At 44.5% G+C, this 17,135-nt stretch overlaps 2 protein-coding genes across 5 annotated transcripts in view; one reads left to right on the forward strand and one right to left on the reverse strand.

Moving 5' to 3' along the window:
- TSTD2 (thiosulfate sulfurtransferase like domain containing 2) lies at positions 1-14,312 on the forward strand. Its single transcript, XM_059491860.1, has 9 exons — positions 1-102; positions 197-501; positions 1,346-1,454; positions 3,105-3,230; positions 5,115-5,220; positions 6,502-6,620; positions 7,234-7,392; positions 8,319-8,457; positions 9,818-14,312. The coding sequence occupies exons 1-9, from the start codon at positions 1-3 to the stop codon at positions 10,075-10,077; spliced, it is 1,425 nt and encodes a 474-aa protein (XP_059347843.1). The 3' UTR covers positions 10,078-14,312.
- The window catches only part of TMOD1 (tropomodulin 1), a 27,350-nt gene continuing 23,355 nt past the window's right edge, over positions 13,141-17,135 (reverse strand). For 2 of the 4 annotated variants that reach the window (XM_059491861.1, XM_059491862.1), the window contains exons 9-10: positions 16,581-16,725; positions 13,141-14,720 (exon numbers count right to left, since the gene is read on the reverse strand). In XM_059491861.1, the coding sequence (XP_059347844.1) occupies positions 14,656-14,720; positions 16,581-16,725 (210 nt within the window). In that variant the 3' untranslated portion in view covers positions 13,141-14,655. Of the gene's footprint in view, positions 14,721-15,456; positions 15,521-16,580; positions 16,726-17,135 lie in introns of all 4 variants that reach the window. The other 2 variants (XM_059491863.1, XM_059491865.1) reach the window with 2 other exon arrangements.

Genomic DNA, 17,135 nt, shown 5'->3' on the forward strand with positions numbered 1-17,135 from the left:
ATGGTACCAGGCGAGGCGGCGCCGCCCGGGCCGGGCTCGCCGCGGGGCAGCGCCGAGGGGGCCGCGGCGGGCCGGAAGCAGCGCGCGGCCGCCCGCAGGAAGGTGGGTCGGGGTCGGGGTCGGGGTCGGGGCCGGTGCGGGGCCGGGACCGGGGCGCTGTAACCTCGGTAACGCGGACGCTCGCGGTGCGTTCCAGGCCTTTTCCCTGTTCGTCAAAGCCAAGGAGGTGCCGGCCGCGTCGCGGTGTCCCGGCGGCGGAGAGGGCGTGCGGTGGCGGTGCTGCCGGCAGGCATTCGAGGAGCTGCCCGGCATCCACAGGCACGTGGCCCTGCACCACTCCGGGGACGTGGGGCGGCAGGCGGGGCTCGGCGCGGGGCCGGCGGAGGCCGCGGGCAGCCCACCGGGCAGCGCGGCCCGGCCGAGCGGGCACTCCTGCAGCAGCCCCGAGATCTCCTGGACGCTCCCGGACACCAGCCATGTCAGCCAGGAGGACCTGACGAGGTAAGGGAACCCCTCAACGCTCTGGAGCTCCCGGAGTACGCGGCTGTATGTCACCGTCTGCCAATAGTACTTCTTATGAGATGCAGTCAAGCGACACTTCTAAGATACAGGAAGAGTCTTCCCCAATATTCTTCTGGATCTTCAGATTCTCTGAGTATCGTTTATAATAAAGTGTTAGACTCCTTGCTGTTTTTAATGGTGGATAGAACTATCTGAACTATATCATCCTGTATTGCTAAAGCAGGCCTGTTTGGGTGTTATTTCACAGCTTGGATCTGCAAGGAAGGACTGCAACAGAGAAGGGCAGAACAGCAGGATATGCTCTGCACGGGTTCCTTTCTGCTGTTCGTTCAGGTTCCTGAAGGGCTCATTTAGTTATGAAGGAGGTTCACAATAAACATTTCTGACTGTGACAGAGTTCGGCTTGTGTTGCACAAAATGCGGGAACACGCAATCTCACAAAAAGCTGTGGCTTTTTAAATTTAAACAGCTCAAGTGCTTGAGCAAGTGCCATTTTGGCAAAGCAAGCATTTAATGTCTTGCTTGTGTGCACAAAAGTCAGCAATTCTTGTGTTCTGTGTGTGGGGAGAGCATATGGTAGGCCACTGGCAGTGAGAGTACAAAGTTCACTTTGTAACTAGACTCGAGAATTAGAAGTGTGGGAGCTTTTTTTGGTTAAGATTCCTTCTGTTTGAAATACAGTAGTGCTAATCCCTCCAAAGTTTGTTTGAGGGATCTGCCAAAATAAAATTGCCTGCTTTCTGAATGGTTACTGCTAATAGTGTAAATTTTTCTTTCTTAACATTCTTCTTCTGTTTGCTTACCTTTGCCATGCTGTGGGCAGCCAGGTGGGAGACGTACTTCTCTATTACTGTTACTGTGAGGTGAGGGATCCAGAGAAACTCTGTGCTTGGCAAAAGGCCTTGTGTCAGCATCTACATCTCACTGGCAAGGTAAGGTTTGAAGCAATGATTCTGTTCTTAAGAAAAACCCACACATCTTTATTTAGTGTAGGGTGATGTGTTATGTGGAGAACCAGATGTATTTTGCACCACAAAGTGCTAGTCTGTTGTGATCCCATTAAGAGAGGCACTCAGACTTGGTAAAGTATCTTTTAGAATTCTACTTAAGAGCTATCACAACAAAGAAAAAGAAATACAGATAATCTTAAATTCTTTTTGATGCAGGGAACCTTGGGCTGTGTGGCATTGAGTGAACCTGACAAGCAGCACACAGTGCAGACCCTGTCCTTGCAAGGGTTACCCCATTTCCATCAGTTTTACACATGGAAATGGGAAAATGAGTCTTTTTATCACTCCTGCCATCAACCAGAAAGGATATTCACATGAGAAATGCGCATTTTTCTATAAAGATGTGTTTTTTGATAAAGGCAAGGCAATGAAAGTGGCTTTATCACCAGTGTCAGCAGGGAGCTCATGCAGGTGTCTCAGCTGGCATTAGCAGGCTGGGTGCATCCTGGGGCTGAAGGGCACCTGCAGCACAGCACAACGCAGCTGGAGGGAGAGCATGTGTCTGGGCCTGCTCCACTCGCTGGTCACCTGTTATCCTTCCTCCTCAGCGCACACTGGGCTCCCAGACAGAGTGGCTACACCAGCCTGCAAACCATACTGTCAGGAATTAGGTGTGAGCAGCCAGCACCTTAGACCACTCCATGATGTAGCAGTTCTCTTTCCTGCACAGTCTGTTCTCTTCACTCCTGGCAGGCTGGACCAACAACATGAGTTGCTTGTGTAGCTGGCCTGTGGATGCTCTGGGAGAAGGTGAATTTTACCTCATAAAGCTGATGTTCCTAGGATATCTGTGGGGAGAAGGAGGGCAATGTGGAGCAGGAGGCTCCTTTTATCTGTGATTTGTCTTCCTAAGTAGCTTCTTGCTCTCTGCCAGTGGTGCATCAGCACAGGTTTGGGGGTGAAGTGTCATCATGGATTCACTTCTTTTTCTGCTCAGCTGTCTTGTCTGGTAGTTGGTGTTTTGCTCCAGTTAGTCTTCTTTTTTTTTTCCATTTCATCCAAGACAGATACAGCATTCACCTTCCCAATCAGTTGGTTTTTTCCTTGCTTCTTATATTCAGTCTTTCCCCCTTCCCCCCCATCCCCATTTCAGAGATTTTGTTCATTTGTCAGTGCTGGAGATAAAATGACTCATCCCGAAATTTAATATTAGATACCATGTTATGCATATTCACATTTTCTTTTTTAGCTGTGAGTCATGCAGCACAAGCCTATTGTTCTTTCTGAGGCAACTTCCAGTGGGAATTCTAATGCTGACTGCAGGATTTGCAGACAGCAATTTCTCTGTTTATACAGCATTTCTCCTTTTAGTGAGTGGACTTCTCTGACTCTCCTGATGTGATTCTTTTAAAATGGCTGAGAAGTGATTACTGATTGTTGAGGGTTTTTCTCTGTTTATTGTCTTTATGTTCAACTTCATTCTAACCATATTGTCCTTCCCAATTCAGTAGTCTCTTTTCTGAACATGCTCCTGTGCCTGCCCTTTGTCACCCAGTCATATTTTGCTGATTTCGCTGTGATCTCTTTTGCTGTAACTAAGGTTCAGCCCCAGCTTCTCCTCTTGCCTCCTAGGTACGAGTTGCTTCAGAAGGAATTAATGGGACTGTTGGTGGAAGCAAAGTAGCTACCAGTCTCTACATTAAAGTTATGCTTTCCCAGCCTTTGTTCAAAAACATTTTGTGTCAAGAGGATTTCAAGGTATGAAAAAACAATTTTTACATAGACATTGTTAATGCAGGTAATTTAATTTTCAAGAAATAAGTAGAGCCTTTCTTCCCTTTCTTAGTATTACTTCTGCCAGTTCTGCTCCCCCACCACTTACCTGAGGAGGTGGATCTTAACCATAATCTGTGCTGGTTTTTACCAGAATTGGGAGTTTCCATGGACAGTGTTAGCAGCTGCTACAAGCTTTGGCAGCTCTGGGTGCAGCTGCAAAGCCCCTCACTACAGGTGAGTGAGGGAGTGTGCCTAAGCTCCATTCTGCAGCAAGCATTTACTCCAGACTGGGCAGGCATCGTGACATATGCTTAGCCCAGCAAAGTGTTTGCACACTGTCCTCTTCACCCTGCTTTGACTGGAAGCAGTACAACTGGCTTAGGTTCATGAAAGTTTTGGTGTCCAAATAGGTGCACTGTTAGTTCCATGGATTGGGTATCCTCCAGAGAAAACACACAGGGACTTTCAAGAGATTTCTTCCTACTCCACTTAGTGCCTGGCTGAAGCATATGTACTGATTGCTGTCCAGATGATGAGGGCAGCAGTGGCTGGTGCACTATATGGCATTTTGGTAGGCTTTGGCTGCCAACCATTGTAGGTTCTGGTTTCTCTGCAAGGAAGGAAAGCTGCTGCTTAAGCAGCAGCTCTTCTCCACAATTTTATTTGCAGGGAATGCTATTATTTTTCATAAACAACTAGATCAAAGGAGTTAGTGAAATTTGCAAAACTCAAATTCCATGCTGAGCTGCAGTGATGATTCAGTCTTAGGTTTAAAATTGTCTGTTGTGCTTGGCTGAATTTCAGGAGGAGTTGTGTTAGTCACAGTCCTATGTAGATACAAAAAAAAACAGGGATGGAATTTTACCAGACCTTGGCAAAACCTTCAACCTTGCATGATCTCTCTGGGCATCAGTGTTCATGCATTAGTGGAATACTCTGTTTGCTGTCTCACAGTTCCTTCTGAATGTTGTATGCCCGAGTGAGTGAGGCTTTCAGGTTGTTGTGCCATGAAGACATGGGATAGAGGAGTGACAACCGTGCTTGGGGCTATAAACATACCCAGTGGCCACTACAGTTCCTGTTTTTGATTTCCATAATAGTTGGAGCACTGCTGCACAGCTGCACTTTTCCTTGAGTGTTTATTTACTTGATGATGCCTGAGCCATGTTTGAGGCTCAGCCCTGCAGAAATTCTCTCTCCCTGTAGCCTGCAGTGGGGTGCCTACCAATAAAGGGCATACCAGGATTTCTGAAGGGGAAATCCCGCACTTGAGTTTGAGGGGAGAGGGAGGTGCCAGCCTCCACTGTTAAGAAATCTTGTGGCTGGCTGACCTCCCTTACACGTCCGTCACACACGCGTGAACACTGCAGCTCCCCTCTCACACAGCACGACTGCAGGCACAGCTGTGCTTGTGTCCTCTGCCAGAGGGATGAAGAGAACTGCAGGGCCTGCAGGTGACAACCAGATCCATTACTGGAGGACACTATTTAATATTCCTGCCAGGATCAGCATGTTTTTGTAGGGGCCTCAACTTTCTTGCAATAAGTGCTAGTAACATGTTGCTGACTAAGGTTTGGTCTACATCCCTGCACTTCCAACCAATTGGAAGTGTCAATTGGCTTCCAACCAATGCTGTCTGTCTCACCTGCAGTCATTGGGCCTAAGACTTCCAGGTGATGTTAGGGGTCCACTGCCTTAACTTCAGGATTTAGAGTGTGGATTTCAACTACTAGGAAAGACACTTCTTTCCCTCAGCCACAAAGATATTTTCATATTCTAATGATCTGTAGAATTAAGGTGAGTGGGTAATTTTAATTTTGACACCTGGAAAATTTTGGTGAATTGTTTTTGTGTTTGATTTCCTAGAGCAGTGCAGGAGGAGCTCACTGTTTCCCAGACCTTCGAGTTGGAGTATTCAAAGAAATTGTACCTATGGGCATTGATCCAAAGATAGTGTCTTATAAGGAAACTGGTAAGTTTATGTAATTTAAAAAAAAAAAAAAAAAAAAAGCCTCTCACCCAGGTGAGAGATGAGTGAGGAGTAAAATCCTTCATCAAAAATACTTCCGTTTGCACAATCACCAGGACACAGGAGAAATAGATACAGAAATTGATATCTTACTGGTAGTCAAAAGCTACTGGTGCAGAGAATTTGCTGGCCTAGATTTTGGCTAGCCAGGTGTATAGTTGCCTCAGAAAACCTCGGAATTAGCTTCAGGTTTTGTGGGAGCGTTCCAATGACATGGAGCAGTAGGGGCTGCTGACTTGGCTTCACTGGTTTTGGTGCCAACAGCCATGCTCCTGCCTTTTGGACTGAGCAGATCCAAGTTCTGCATGAACTCCATCTGGCTGCATTTGCTTTGTGCTAACTGTAGCTGCTTAGTGTGGATTACGCCTGATAAGGTGTTCTGGCTGTGGATTTGCTTTAAGGATGCTTACATAGGTGGTAAGAGGAGCACAGCAAATAGCAATTAACAGAGCAGTTTTGGGCTTTTTTTTCCACCAAGAGGGTTTGTTGGTGCCGAAATTGTACAGCATCTTTTTGTGGATTTGGAAGAGGATTATTTTTTGTTCCCATTTTTTAGTAGTTTGTGGGCTGTGTGTTTGGCTATTTCTTTCCTTTTTTACCCTTTTTCCTGCTCTTTTTCTAGCATTTCATGGAGATGGTTCCTATTACTCTGGCAGGCTGCTTGTAAGGGTGTTTTTTAATAAAGTAAAGGATTTTGCTGGTTGAGCTTTTTAGTTTTTCAGTGGATTAAGAGTTCTAAGCCCTGAAAATTGAGAAACTTTATGTAAAGTGTGCTGAAAGTAATACATGTTTATGGACATTTTCTATTGTTTTCAAGAAGAGTTTATTAATAATTGCATTTCTGCACCTCGAAGTGTAATGACATATGAGCAAAGAGAAGTGGCACATGTCACTCCCTCTTCTGCAGCTGTAAGAGTAGCCAGAGGGATGACAAAAGATCATAGAGATAAGTAGCTGTCTGCTGCTTCTTCCATTGTAGGGAACAACAGAAGAACTTTCATTTGCAAGTAGAAAGCCAAACATGGATAAACTTGGCTGATTGAGTTGGGATGAAAAGTCTGTGAATAACTACAAAAAAGTTTTGTTTGGAAATCTGAGGAGAATCTGGATCAGTGATCTCATTTGTGACATTGTTTCATAGTTCTGCTTCTCACTTCTCTTCCCCCCACCTTTTTTTTTTCTCCTTTTTTTTTTTGTTTGTTTGTTTGTTTTGTTTTGTTAAAGGAATCCATTTATCCCCTCAGGAATTTCATAGAGAAGTAGAACAGTATTTGTCTCAGGCCACTCAAGGACAAAGTGATACCATCTTGCTGGACTGTCGGAACTTCTATGAAAGTAAAATAGTAAGTGCTGCTTGCCTGCTTCTTTACAGGTGCTGGGGTGTAGTATTTTATGATTGTGAGGCTGTAACCTTTCTGTAGAAGAGATTACATTCTCCAGCTTGACTGTAATGTGTACAGAGTGCAGTTTAGTAATGAATATTAGACACAAGCAGTAGAGGACCTGCCCAGCAACTCGGGATGGAACCTGCCTGGCCAAGTGCTTAATACAGTGTGGGGCAGAAAGAAAGCAAAGAGGTCCATACAACATAAGAATGAATGTTTGAAGTAGCTTAATTTGTAGTGATGTATTTTAACAATTTTTGTCTTGTCCCATCTGTCAAAAAGAAAGGGGCATCCTGCTGTCACAACCACCACCCCTCATGCACTGTTGTGGTTTGTCTTCTCTCTGAAAGTTTGACTTAGCTCTCTCTTCTTTTGATGAGGAGACTTGCTGTGTCCAGAATCCTCCTACAGATTTTAACATATGTTTTGATGCATAAATGCAGCTGAGGAGCTGCCTGAAGCAGCTGCAGTGAGCTGAATATTCCAGCCCAAAGGTTTGTTACTTCTGGTTTGAGGCACAGACCTTACCAGTGCTTGTAACCGGTTGCATGGCCATCTGTTGTAATTGCAGGGACATTTCCAGGGCTGTCTGGCTCCAGATATCAGGAAGTTCAGCTATTTTCCAAGCTATGTGGATGAAAACCTGGAGCTTTTTAAAGACAAGCGTGTCCTAATGTACTGCACAGGAGGGATTCGCTGTGAAAGAGGCTCTGCTTACCTCAGGAGCAAGGTAAGATGTCATTCTGAGGGCACAGGTATCGGGGAGTTGGGGCTGCTTTAAGGGCACCTGTTTTTTGTCTTGCTGGTGAATTTTACTGTTCACAAACTGCAGAATGCTCAGGTGGGGAGATAAATGCCTCTGACATGTGCTTGTCTCACGCTGTCAGTCAAGGACCTGGATAGTTGAGTGTGGCTCAGTATGACCTGTGTGGACTAGTGTCACAGCAGTGAAAATAATTATATAACCCATTTCCTGAGAAGAGATATTTGTAGGACTGTTTTAGGAGGGCTTGAAAATACTCTGCAGTGTTTCCACAGACTGTCTAGGTTATGCTCTGTGGTCATTACTGCACAGCTTGAGCATCTCACAGTGGTGAAAATTAGCCAGTCAGTGCTTTTCCCAGAACTAAATTCAGCACAGTGCATTGTTCTAATTGTGTTCTAAAATTTCCATCCCACTCTTCTCCTGGATCCTTCTCCCAAGGATCAAGGAAACAGAACACAAAGGTTCTCCAGAGATTCAAACCTTGGGGTTCTTTTTTCAGCTGCATCAATGTGAACCCTGCGAAATTCTGCTTCTACTAACTGTTAACTAAATAAATACTGAATAAAAAGCAGCAGTTCATGGAGATCGAAAAGCATTTGATCTGTGATATAGCAGACCTTCCTCAAGTGAGGAGGCTACCAGCTTCTTTTGAGTGTAACATTAAATGAAGAGTTGGGTTCATTCCAGCAAGCCAGCATTGTGGAGCTGCCCTGTACTCCCTGGTGGCACTGCCTAAAGCTGTGGCTGCACGTAGTGGTGCCATCTGATGGTCACTGAGGGGCTGCTGCTTCTCACTGACCCCTGGCATTTACAGCATTTGCTTTGGGAACTCTGGCACACCACCACTGCTGTGGTCTCCTTCAGTTTTTCTGCTAATATGCTTTAAACAGGCAGTGTGCAGAGAGGTTTACCAGCTAAAAGGTGGAATTCACAAGTACCTAGAAGAGTTTCCAGATGGATTCTACAGGGGGAAGCTGTTTGTATTTGATGATCGTTACGCCATTTGTTCCAATGAAGATATCATCTCAGGTAGGACTAGATAATGTAAGTGCAGAAGGCTGGGAAGCTATTGCAATCATTTCCAGAGGTGTGCAGGATAGGGACAGACAAACTGGCCTGTGTAGTTCTTCCTCATACTTGGTTTGATCTCGTAGTGCTGTCACTTCTCCTAATGACTGCCAGCACTAGATGTAAACATGTACGTGTGCTTTACATGTGCTTTAACATGTAAAACAGAAACGAGAGGAAAAGGGGTCACTTACAAGAGTTCACTAAAACTGGAGCAGTAGAAGGAAGTATCCCTTGCAGAGCAGCTCTGTTATGAGCCATCTGCACCTATGGAGACAGATGTCCAGCACTACAGCCATTGTTACCACCAGCCCACAGTGCTGACTAGACTGTGGTTGGCCAAGTGACCAAAGTCTTAAATAGTTCTCCTGCTACCAGCAGTCCTCTGCTTCAGCAGTCTCACAGAATATCAACAAAGACTTCCAGGTATTGGGAGAGTAGTGGCACCTATGCTCTATAGCAATTTGTTATTTTCATGTTTAAGAAATTCTATATCCCATGGAATTTCAGTGGCCTCTAGTTGAAGCTGTTGAAACCATTGCCTGATCTTCTGGCTGGGATTGCTCTGCAATTACTGCAAATTAAGTAATCTCTTATTTTGCTAGCAGTTGCCAGATACAAGTAGCTGGAATTTGGCTCCAGCCCTTTTTCTAAGGAAGCAGTGCTATTTTTTTTCCTGAGTTGGTAACTTTTCGAGCATTACTCCCATTCCTCCTCTGCATTTACTGTATACATCTTGAAGGGGCCTGACTTGGCATGGAAACAGAACATACTCTGGATACAAAACAGCCATCCCTATGGAAGTTTCAAGGGGAAGTGCTGTGATATGCACCTTCTTGGTACAGCTAAAACTGGGCTGTATCTTTCAGTTAAAGAGTTAAAACCCATAATGTTCTGGAAGGACTCTACCAGGACTGCATATGGCATCCTGCCTGCACAAGCCATTATTTATAGATGGAAGGAAGTTCCATGGCATCCCCTTCCTCTGCAGGTGACATTCCTGCATACTGGCTTAGTTGCCACCTGCATGTCTTTCTTCTTCTTTTGTCAGTAAGAATCTCTATATCTGTCTATTCAGAACTAGAGAAAGCACTAGTGAGCTACTCCCTTCTTTTCCAGAGGGAAAACTGTCTTAAGTGTGTCAAAAATGTTCTAAACTGAACTAGATTCTAGAAGATCAAGCTAAACAGGAATTAAAAACCTGCAAGACAGTGGCCTCTTAAATGAGAGCTGGCAGCCCCAGGGTGCCTTGGCAAGCCCTCTGCAAGGAGCAGCCAGAGCAGTGTGGGTGTTAACCTTTTTTTTTTCCTCCTCCCTCCAGCATGCAGATACTGTGGGGTGCTGTGGGACCAGTATAAACTTTGTTCCAGTCAGCACTGCCGGCAGCTTGTCCTGACATGTCCAAGTTGTTGCAACAAAGGTCTTACAGCTTGCTGTCCTGTTTGTCAAGAGAAGGAGCTCAAGGTGACTTCAAGGGCTTCAGGACAGGTACTTAAGGAGGAATGTGAATGTACAAGGAGACGGCCGAGGGTGCCCATTGAACCTGTCTCACCAAGGATGCTGGACACAGGAAAAGATTAAGCTGTTTCACTGGTTAATCTGGCACGTGCTCGTGTAGAGGGCTTCTGTAACCAGATCTCTATCCACTAACCAGTTAGGTTTGGAAATTATGAAAATATGTCAGCTTGGAAAGTCTTGTTCATATGCTGCCTTTAAACATAGAATATGCCCTGAAAACCATCCATTACTTGCCCGTAAATTACCAGAGTGCCCAATTCATCACCAGCACTACAGGATTCCTCTCTCTGGGTACAGTCTTGTAGTGTGGCCTTTACCATGGGGATTTTGAAGCAGAGTATCTGCAGTGTGACAGAGCTGCTCACAGTTCAAAAGAAACTGAAGGAATTCAAGAACAATTCCATTTTTTTCTTCCTGTGTGGAGATCAACCTATCTGACCTCTCCAAGGACCATGCATCTTCCTCAGTAGCTTGTAGTAAGGTGTACAAACAGCAGATTTATCAGTTTGGTATGGGTATGAGACCAGATTAGATCCTGAAGATATAGTCCACATGCACGCCATTGACCTGCATCTCTTGCTTTATAGCAGTGAGAGGCAAGGTAATGTTACCTGAAATTACTGGCTTAACTCCTGTAAAACTGGCTGAAGGCAGCATAAGAAGCTGGAGCAAAGGCCCAGAGACACTGTTTGCCTAGCCATACTTGTGTGACCTGTAGGATGAACAGCAAACCTCATCTTCTTTCCAGTGCTCAGTTGCCCTGGAAGCTGTTTTTTCCCCTCAGCTTGTCAGTGTATGAAATAGGCAGGGCTCAGCTCTGCTTGCACTAAAAACACCTAACAGCTTGAAGCATGTTGAAACAACTACACAAAGAGGGGAGCACAGAGACTGTCAAAATACCAGCATCATGGCACTGGAAGTGATGCATGTCTGCATAAATGTCAGCAACAGCTATGAAAAGACTGCAAGATCCTTTATCCAGGTTAAATAATTCAAATTCTGGGAAGCATTTGTGCTTTTTAAACATGAGTTGGATTTTTTAAAAGCTGCAGGATGTTTATGCAATTTCCAGCACTTGTTGGTGGAGAAATTGTCTTTGAAGGGACCTACAGCAGATGAGCTTAAAATATTGCTCCATGTGCTGTATTGTGTGCTTGATGCTGTAGAATGTACAGAAGGGATTTATTAATAGCATGGAAGATGTGTCTTGACTGAAAAATGTCTTTTAAATTTACTGTCATTCTGGGAACTAAACAGTAAGTCATAGGGATATCAGAGTCCCTAGGTTTGGGGTTTTTAACTGGCAAATGTTTTTAAAAGCAAGAAAATAGTTTCTTAGGTTTCTGCAGTTGCTTAATGTCAGGGCTATGTTATTTTCATAGAGATTGTACCTTTCTCCCATGGTGCTATTAATTCAGCAAGGCCTCATTGTTGACTTGACTAGCAAATTAAATACATGGGCATTGGTTCCATTAAAGCCATGACAAATATTTCTTCTTGCTTCCAGTATTGCTACCCAATGAAATCAATGGTGTACCAGCTGTCCTCATAACAATTCCATTAACAAGGCAAAACCCTGGACCTTAGGAGCTTTGGCAATCTTTCTAGGATACTATTTAATAGTAAACCTGTGCACAACCCATCCTTGAGAAGAAATTAGGTAATTCCCATCAGTAGGCACCTTCAGCAGGAGTCTGAGCAGTGCCCATGTCTCCCTGGCTTCCCAGTCCCTGCTGGCTGGATAACCTCTGTGGTTTTGAGGACTGGAGTATTTGTGAAGGAACATCCAAGCTCTACTTGCAGGTCTGGTCTAAAGTACTGATGGGGGAGTGCCCCATGATCTTCCTGTGTTAGGCTAAAAAGAACACAATTCTGTAATTCAGTCTATCAGCAGGTCTGGAACACTGTAATCAATTTGTAATCGTGTTTCTGTATCACTTATCAGTACAAGATGGCAACAACTTTATTTTGTATGTAAATTTCTGAAGGGTCTATGGTAAATAACTTCTAGTGCTTCCAATGTAATTTTTTAAGTACTGCACAAATACACTTCACGTACTATGTTGGAGGTGCTTAATTCTGCAGAGATAAACACTGAAACTAGCTAGTCTGCCACATGGTAGACCTGGCTACAAGGTACAATTCTGAGAGCTCCTCGCAGCTGGAGATTCTACCTCAAAGGCACAGGGGAGCAATGAGGCCTCTCCTTGTCCTTGCTGCACTAAGGTAAGGGAGGAGAAGGATTTGAGATGTACACATGGAGTCCCAAAAAGCCATGTTCTCTCTGCTGCAGGGAGCAGAGAAGGGGATAAGAGACTGTTTTAGCCTGCTTCTTGCAAGTTAGCCCATAAGGGGCTCTCTATCCTGTTTTCTGGGTTTTTTTGTCAGATTAATACAAATAAGGACTTGGCATGTGAAAAGCTATGTGTTGGCATCCAGTGGTAACACCTGAGAGAAGGCACACGTGCTCCAGGAGAAGGCACATGTGCTCCAGGAGAGGGAAGAGTTTTCAGCAGGATGGGCTGTGACTCCCAGATGCTGCAGTCACCAGATGGCTTTTCCTCCCTTTTCCCAGGGAGCTGCTGGGCCAGATTTGCAAACAGGGATACATTTGCTCCTAAGTATCACCATTTTGTAGCTCCATTGCTGCACCGTTTACAGCTTACACATGGCCTGATGCCTCAGCACTGCCTGTCTCTGCTGTACCACCCTCAGCTGTCAGATGCATTCTGCAGCAAAACAGCTCTGTGAGGATCAGCCAAGGAACCTGGGATGATCCTGACAGCTTAATAGACCTTTGGGCTGCAAGGTTAATGTGGATGCTGCTACAATGAAACACAGGACTAAGTTATTATCTTTTTTTTGTTAAGGGTGGTAGCAGTATCCGTGTGGTAGTGCTCTCTGGTGTCTCCCTTAATCTAAGAGATTAATCTCCTTGCATGTCTGTGCTTCTTAGTACCACCAGGGCTTTCTAGGATAAGATTCATTTACCTTCAGAAACCAAGAGAAGAGCTGAGCCTGTGTCATGCAAATCCAAGTACATGGCTTGGCTGAAAGTGTGTGGCTCTAATTTGATGATTCAGTTGGTCATTTCAAAGTCTTCACAGTGCACATAGAAGGAGGTAGTTTTTTAAGTCTGCCAGCTTTTTCATTTTAATATGTCTTCAAGCATTTTTATTCCACATTCATTTTCTGATACAGAACTTGCACAGTGGAGGAAACAAGCTATGGTGAAGTGTTTTATATGACACCACGGGCACATTTATTAAGATTTGGAGAGCAACAAGTATGTTTCCCACATTGCTGAACAGTGTTCCTCTGCTTCGCTGGTCAGAGCTAAATCATCAGCGGCGTTTGTGCACAAGCTCTGGAGAAATCTCTGGGACTTTTGCCATAACGTATGTAAAAGGCTGAAAAACTTCACTCTCTAACAGACATGTAAAGGTAGATTTTTAGCAAGAGAGAACATTTTCTAGGATGTGTCATCTGCCCAAGATTAATGTTTCAGTACAGAGGTGCTTCTTCTGTGGAGACTTCGTACTGAGCAGTATCCCAACCACATTAACAGTGAGAGGTTTGGATGTGCTGGGTCCAGTCTGCTGCAGGTCTGGGAGATCCACAAGCCTGTGGGGAATTCCTCCCAGGCTGAATGATGAGTGCACACTGACAGCTGTGAGATCATACGTAGTGTAAGTTCAGATTTGGGGTATTTCACTTCACAGCTTTTTTAGGGCACAGCATTTATTCTTGCATTTATGTGGACATAAGGGACAGCAGTAAGAGAAATAATTCCTAGCAGAACAAAATGTAGTTAATGGACGTGGTCATCTAGACAAAACAGCAAAGGGAGAGATTGTGACCTGTGTGCAGTGAGTATCTGGACAAACACTTTTAACACTAGGAAACTGAAGGGAGTGAGGAATAGAAGGTTGTCACTTGCTGATTAGTTTGGCCATCTCTAAGATTGAGTAGATTGTCTTCACATGTGCATGGGATTGAAGGATATTCACCCATCTAAACCACTTGATTTTTGAGACTCTGTTTTATATTTGGTGGCCTTAAATTCCATTTAGTCGGGGGTGGAGATGAGTTTTTTTGTAAGAAACACTGGGATACATTTGACACAGCGTCTCAAATGATTCAGCAAATGTTGGCAAAAATTGTAACTCAGAATTCTTGAGATTAGCCATGTCTCCAGATGTTAGAAGTGCTTGTTAAACTAGTTATTCCTCTGTAGTTACTTGAGATCAACTTTGAAAAATAAAATAAAATAAAGTATTTTTTTAATACTTCTATAATTTGTGTGAAACAATTTTATCTTTCATTCATGCATACTACATCCTAAGTATGAAACACCGTGCAGGAATTTTATAGAAAAATTAATCCCCTTTAACACTGGATTGTACTCTGAACTGAGGTTGCATAAAACTGACAAGTTGGCTTGAATAGTTTCCAACTCTACAGAAAACATCAACAGTCCTACTGGATAAAATCTTCATAAAAACTACAGCCACTATTTCGTTTCAACTGTTAGTGCATAAAACAGAACAGAGGCACCACAAATACTCTGCAAGGCACTTATTGCCTTTAGATTTCCACAGTGTAGCACAGATCACTGGGAATGACCTCCATGGCCAGGAACTACACTCCAGTTCTGCACTTGGGAAAAATAGGCCCATTCACCTCTGCAAGTCTTCTCTTCCTCACTGAAAAAGAAGAGAAAGAGGAGTCAGTCATGGCAGCAGGATAATGTGGATGGCAGGCTTGCCCTAACAGCCATAGAAAGGAGCTGAAAGATGTACTTTCTGCCGGGAAAGAAACAGGATAGCATCAGCTTCTGAATTCCCGCCTTAAGCAGCAGGCACAGCCTTACACAGTAAAATCAAGGAAGATGAGGTTTTTCTCCCTATGCACTTTTAAGGCCAGCAGCTACTTTCAGCCTTACCTCCCTTATTTTGTAGTCAATATTTCACAGTTTGTCTTTGTAATTGGACTTCAGCCAGTTCATCATCTGACTGATGGAAAGACAGCAGGAAGCAGATGTCACAGTTTTTCCTTTGCTGGTTTTTCAAATTAAAAATCTGCCTTTTCAATTAAAAAAAAAATTTAAAAAAATCTCCTCTTATCCTAAGCCATTGGGCTCCAGTCCTCTGATCATGGTTAACATAGCCAAAAGTTGATTTATACCTCTTGACACCTACACTCATGACTCTTCAAGAAAGGCATGGAAAAAAAACCCAGAACGTAAGGAGGATGCAGAAGTTAGCTGATGAAGATGAACATAAAAGCCTTCACAGTCGGTTCACACACAGCATCTTAGGGAACAGAAGGTATGAGACCAAAACCATGTTCTGGTAGCATCACTTGATAGGCAAGAGCACTGGAGTGGAGCACAAGCAGAGAGCTATTGCTGACAGGGAGGAAAATAAAGGGTTTTTTTACTTATACATTGTCCAGGTACAGCTGAGATGCTACTGCCGGAGACCGTCAGACTGATGAATACGAGCTGCAAACAAGAACCAAATCAGACAAAAAATGCAGATCTTAAGTGGCCAAGGAGGTAAAATACACAACTCTTACATGGAAGACAAGTTTTGAATTTGTCCTCTTAACAGCAGGAACAATCAAAATACTAGACTGTAAATCTTGGATGTGATTATTTTGCATGCCAGGTGCTGCAGAGTCATTAAAAATCATGCTCTGTTCCAAAGAACAAAATAGCAAGCCTTTCCCAGAGCAGTGCTGGAGTGACCAGGTACTGAGTACTTTGTATGATCCTTGAAGAACTGGCACATAACTTGGCTGTGCTTCTTAGGAGCAGAGTACCAGCTGAAGCATGATTGATTTTTTCCATTTGTTTTTAAAACACAACAAATTTATCACCTGCCTGATATGACAGCTGCTGTGTACAGCGTGGGGGGTGTGTTAGCTGCATTCAGCACTGCTGGCCTGGTTTCCAGTGCTCTACAGCAGCTTGTAGCCAAGCGATGGAAAGGCTCTGCCACGTGCTTTGGCTGAAATGGCAGTTTGAAGACTTGCCCACATTTTGCTTCACAAGCACGTCTAATCATTTCATTGAGGGTACACAGATAACTCAAAGCAATGTGGTTTCCCACATATCCCTAGAAGCAGTTGCAGTTTGTTTTGCTGAGGGGGATGGGCCAAACTTTAACTGCTGTGCAAGTTCAACTCTACTATTTTTCATCTCCTTGTTAAAGTGGGAATGAAGCTGGAGGAAGACAAGCAGTTGGCAGGAATCACAAATGCTAGAAGCTCGTAGCCCATGTGCCACATGCTGTATCACAAGCCTTACTGAACCACATCAGCTGTCCTTGTTCTTTCCCATCAATACCCACTGTAACTGCAAGAAACGCTGCCTGCCTGACATCAGCCGCAGTAAGAAACCAGCTGGTGAAGGCTGCCCTTCTCCTTGAGGGGCAAAACACCATCAGCCCCTTCAAGAGGCACAGTCTAATTCATATGCATCTTTAATATGAGCAGTTCTGCCCTAATCCCACCAGGAATTGCCCGCAGGACCCTCCCAGCTTTCGGCCAGCCTGACTCACCCAGGTCGTTGTTACTCATCATGGCATTGGAGGCGCGAAGCCGGGGACCTTGCTGAGTGAAATGGTACCCAAATTTCAGTAGGGAGGTGTTCTTTTCCAATATATTTGCGATTTCCATTTCTACTTTGTTGCCCAAGGGCTGACTCTTTTGAAAACAGAAAACAGAAAAGCAAATGGTTCAGGCTAGAGGGTGATTCGGAGCAAGCACTTAGAGGGAAGGGGTGGAGATTGCAGATCTTTCTCTGGACCTGTGTCCATTTCTGACTTGGAGCTGGTAAAACAAGCTGCTGGCCTGTTCCTGTACATGTGCTACAACTGAGAGGCTCCAGCTCCTCCAGCAGACATTCCCACAAGTCCTTTTGCCCAAAGACTTTATTTCTAGGACGGATTAGCAGCTGCTGGACATGTGTAGAAACCAGGATTCTGGTCTCTCAGTCAGTCAGCTGTCTCTGAGTTGCCCATAGCACAGCTGCCTCAAGCTGTGGGTTTCTCAGGGAGCTGTGCTTGCCCCGGGCTCTGTGTCACAGCACACTGTGCTCCCCCACGCTCCCCGGA

This window comes from Ammospiza nelsoni, chromosome Z, assembly GCF_027579445.1.
Source record: "Ammospiza nelsoni isolate bAmmNel1 chromosome Z, bAmmNel1.pri, whole genome shotgun sequence".
Classification (NCBI taxonomy): Eukaryota; Metazoa; Chordata; class Aves; order Passeriformes; family Passerellidae; genus Ammospiza; species Ammospiza nelsoni.

Excerpts from the sequence above, each read along its gene's own strand:
- TSTD2 (XM_059491860.1), top strand. The coding sequence starts at position 1 with ATGGTACCAGGCGAGGCGGCGCCGCCCGGGCCGGGCTCGCCGCGGGGC. Across the intron at positions 1,455-3,104 it reads ATCTACATCTCACTGGCAAG|GTACGAGTTGCTTCAGAAGG; the intron begins GTAAGGTTTGAA and ends CTTGCCTCCTAG. Across the intron at positions 7,393-8,318 it reads CTGCTTACCTCAGGAGCAAG|GCAGTGTGCAGAGAGGTTTA; the intron begins GTAAGATGTCAT and ends TGCTTTAAACAG.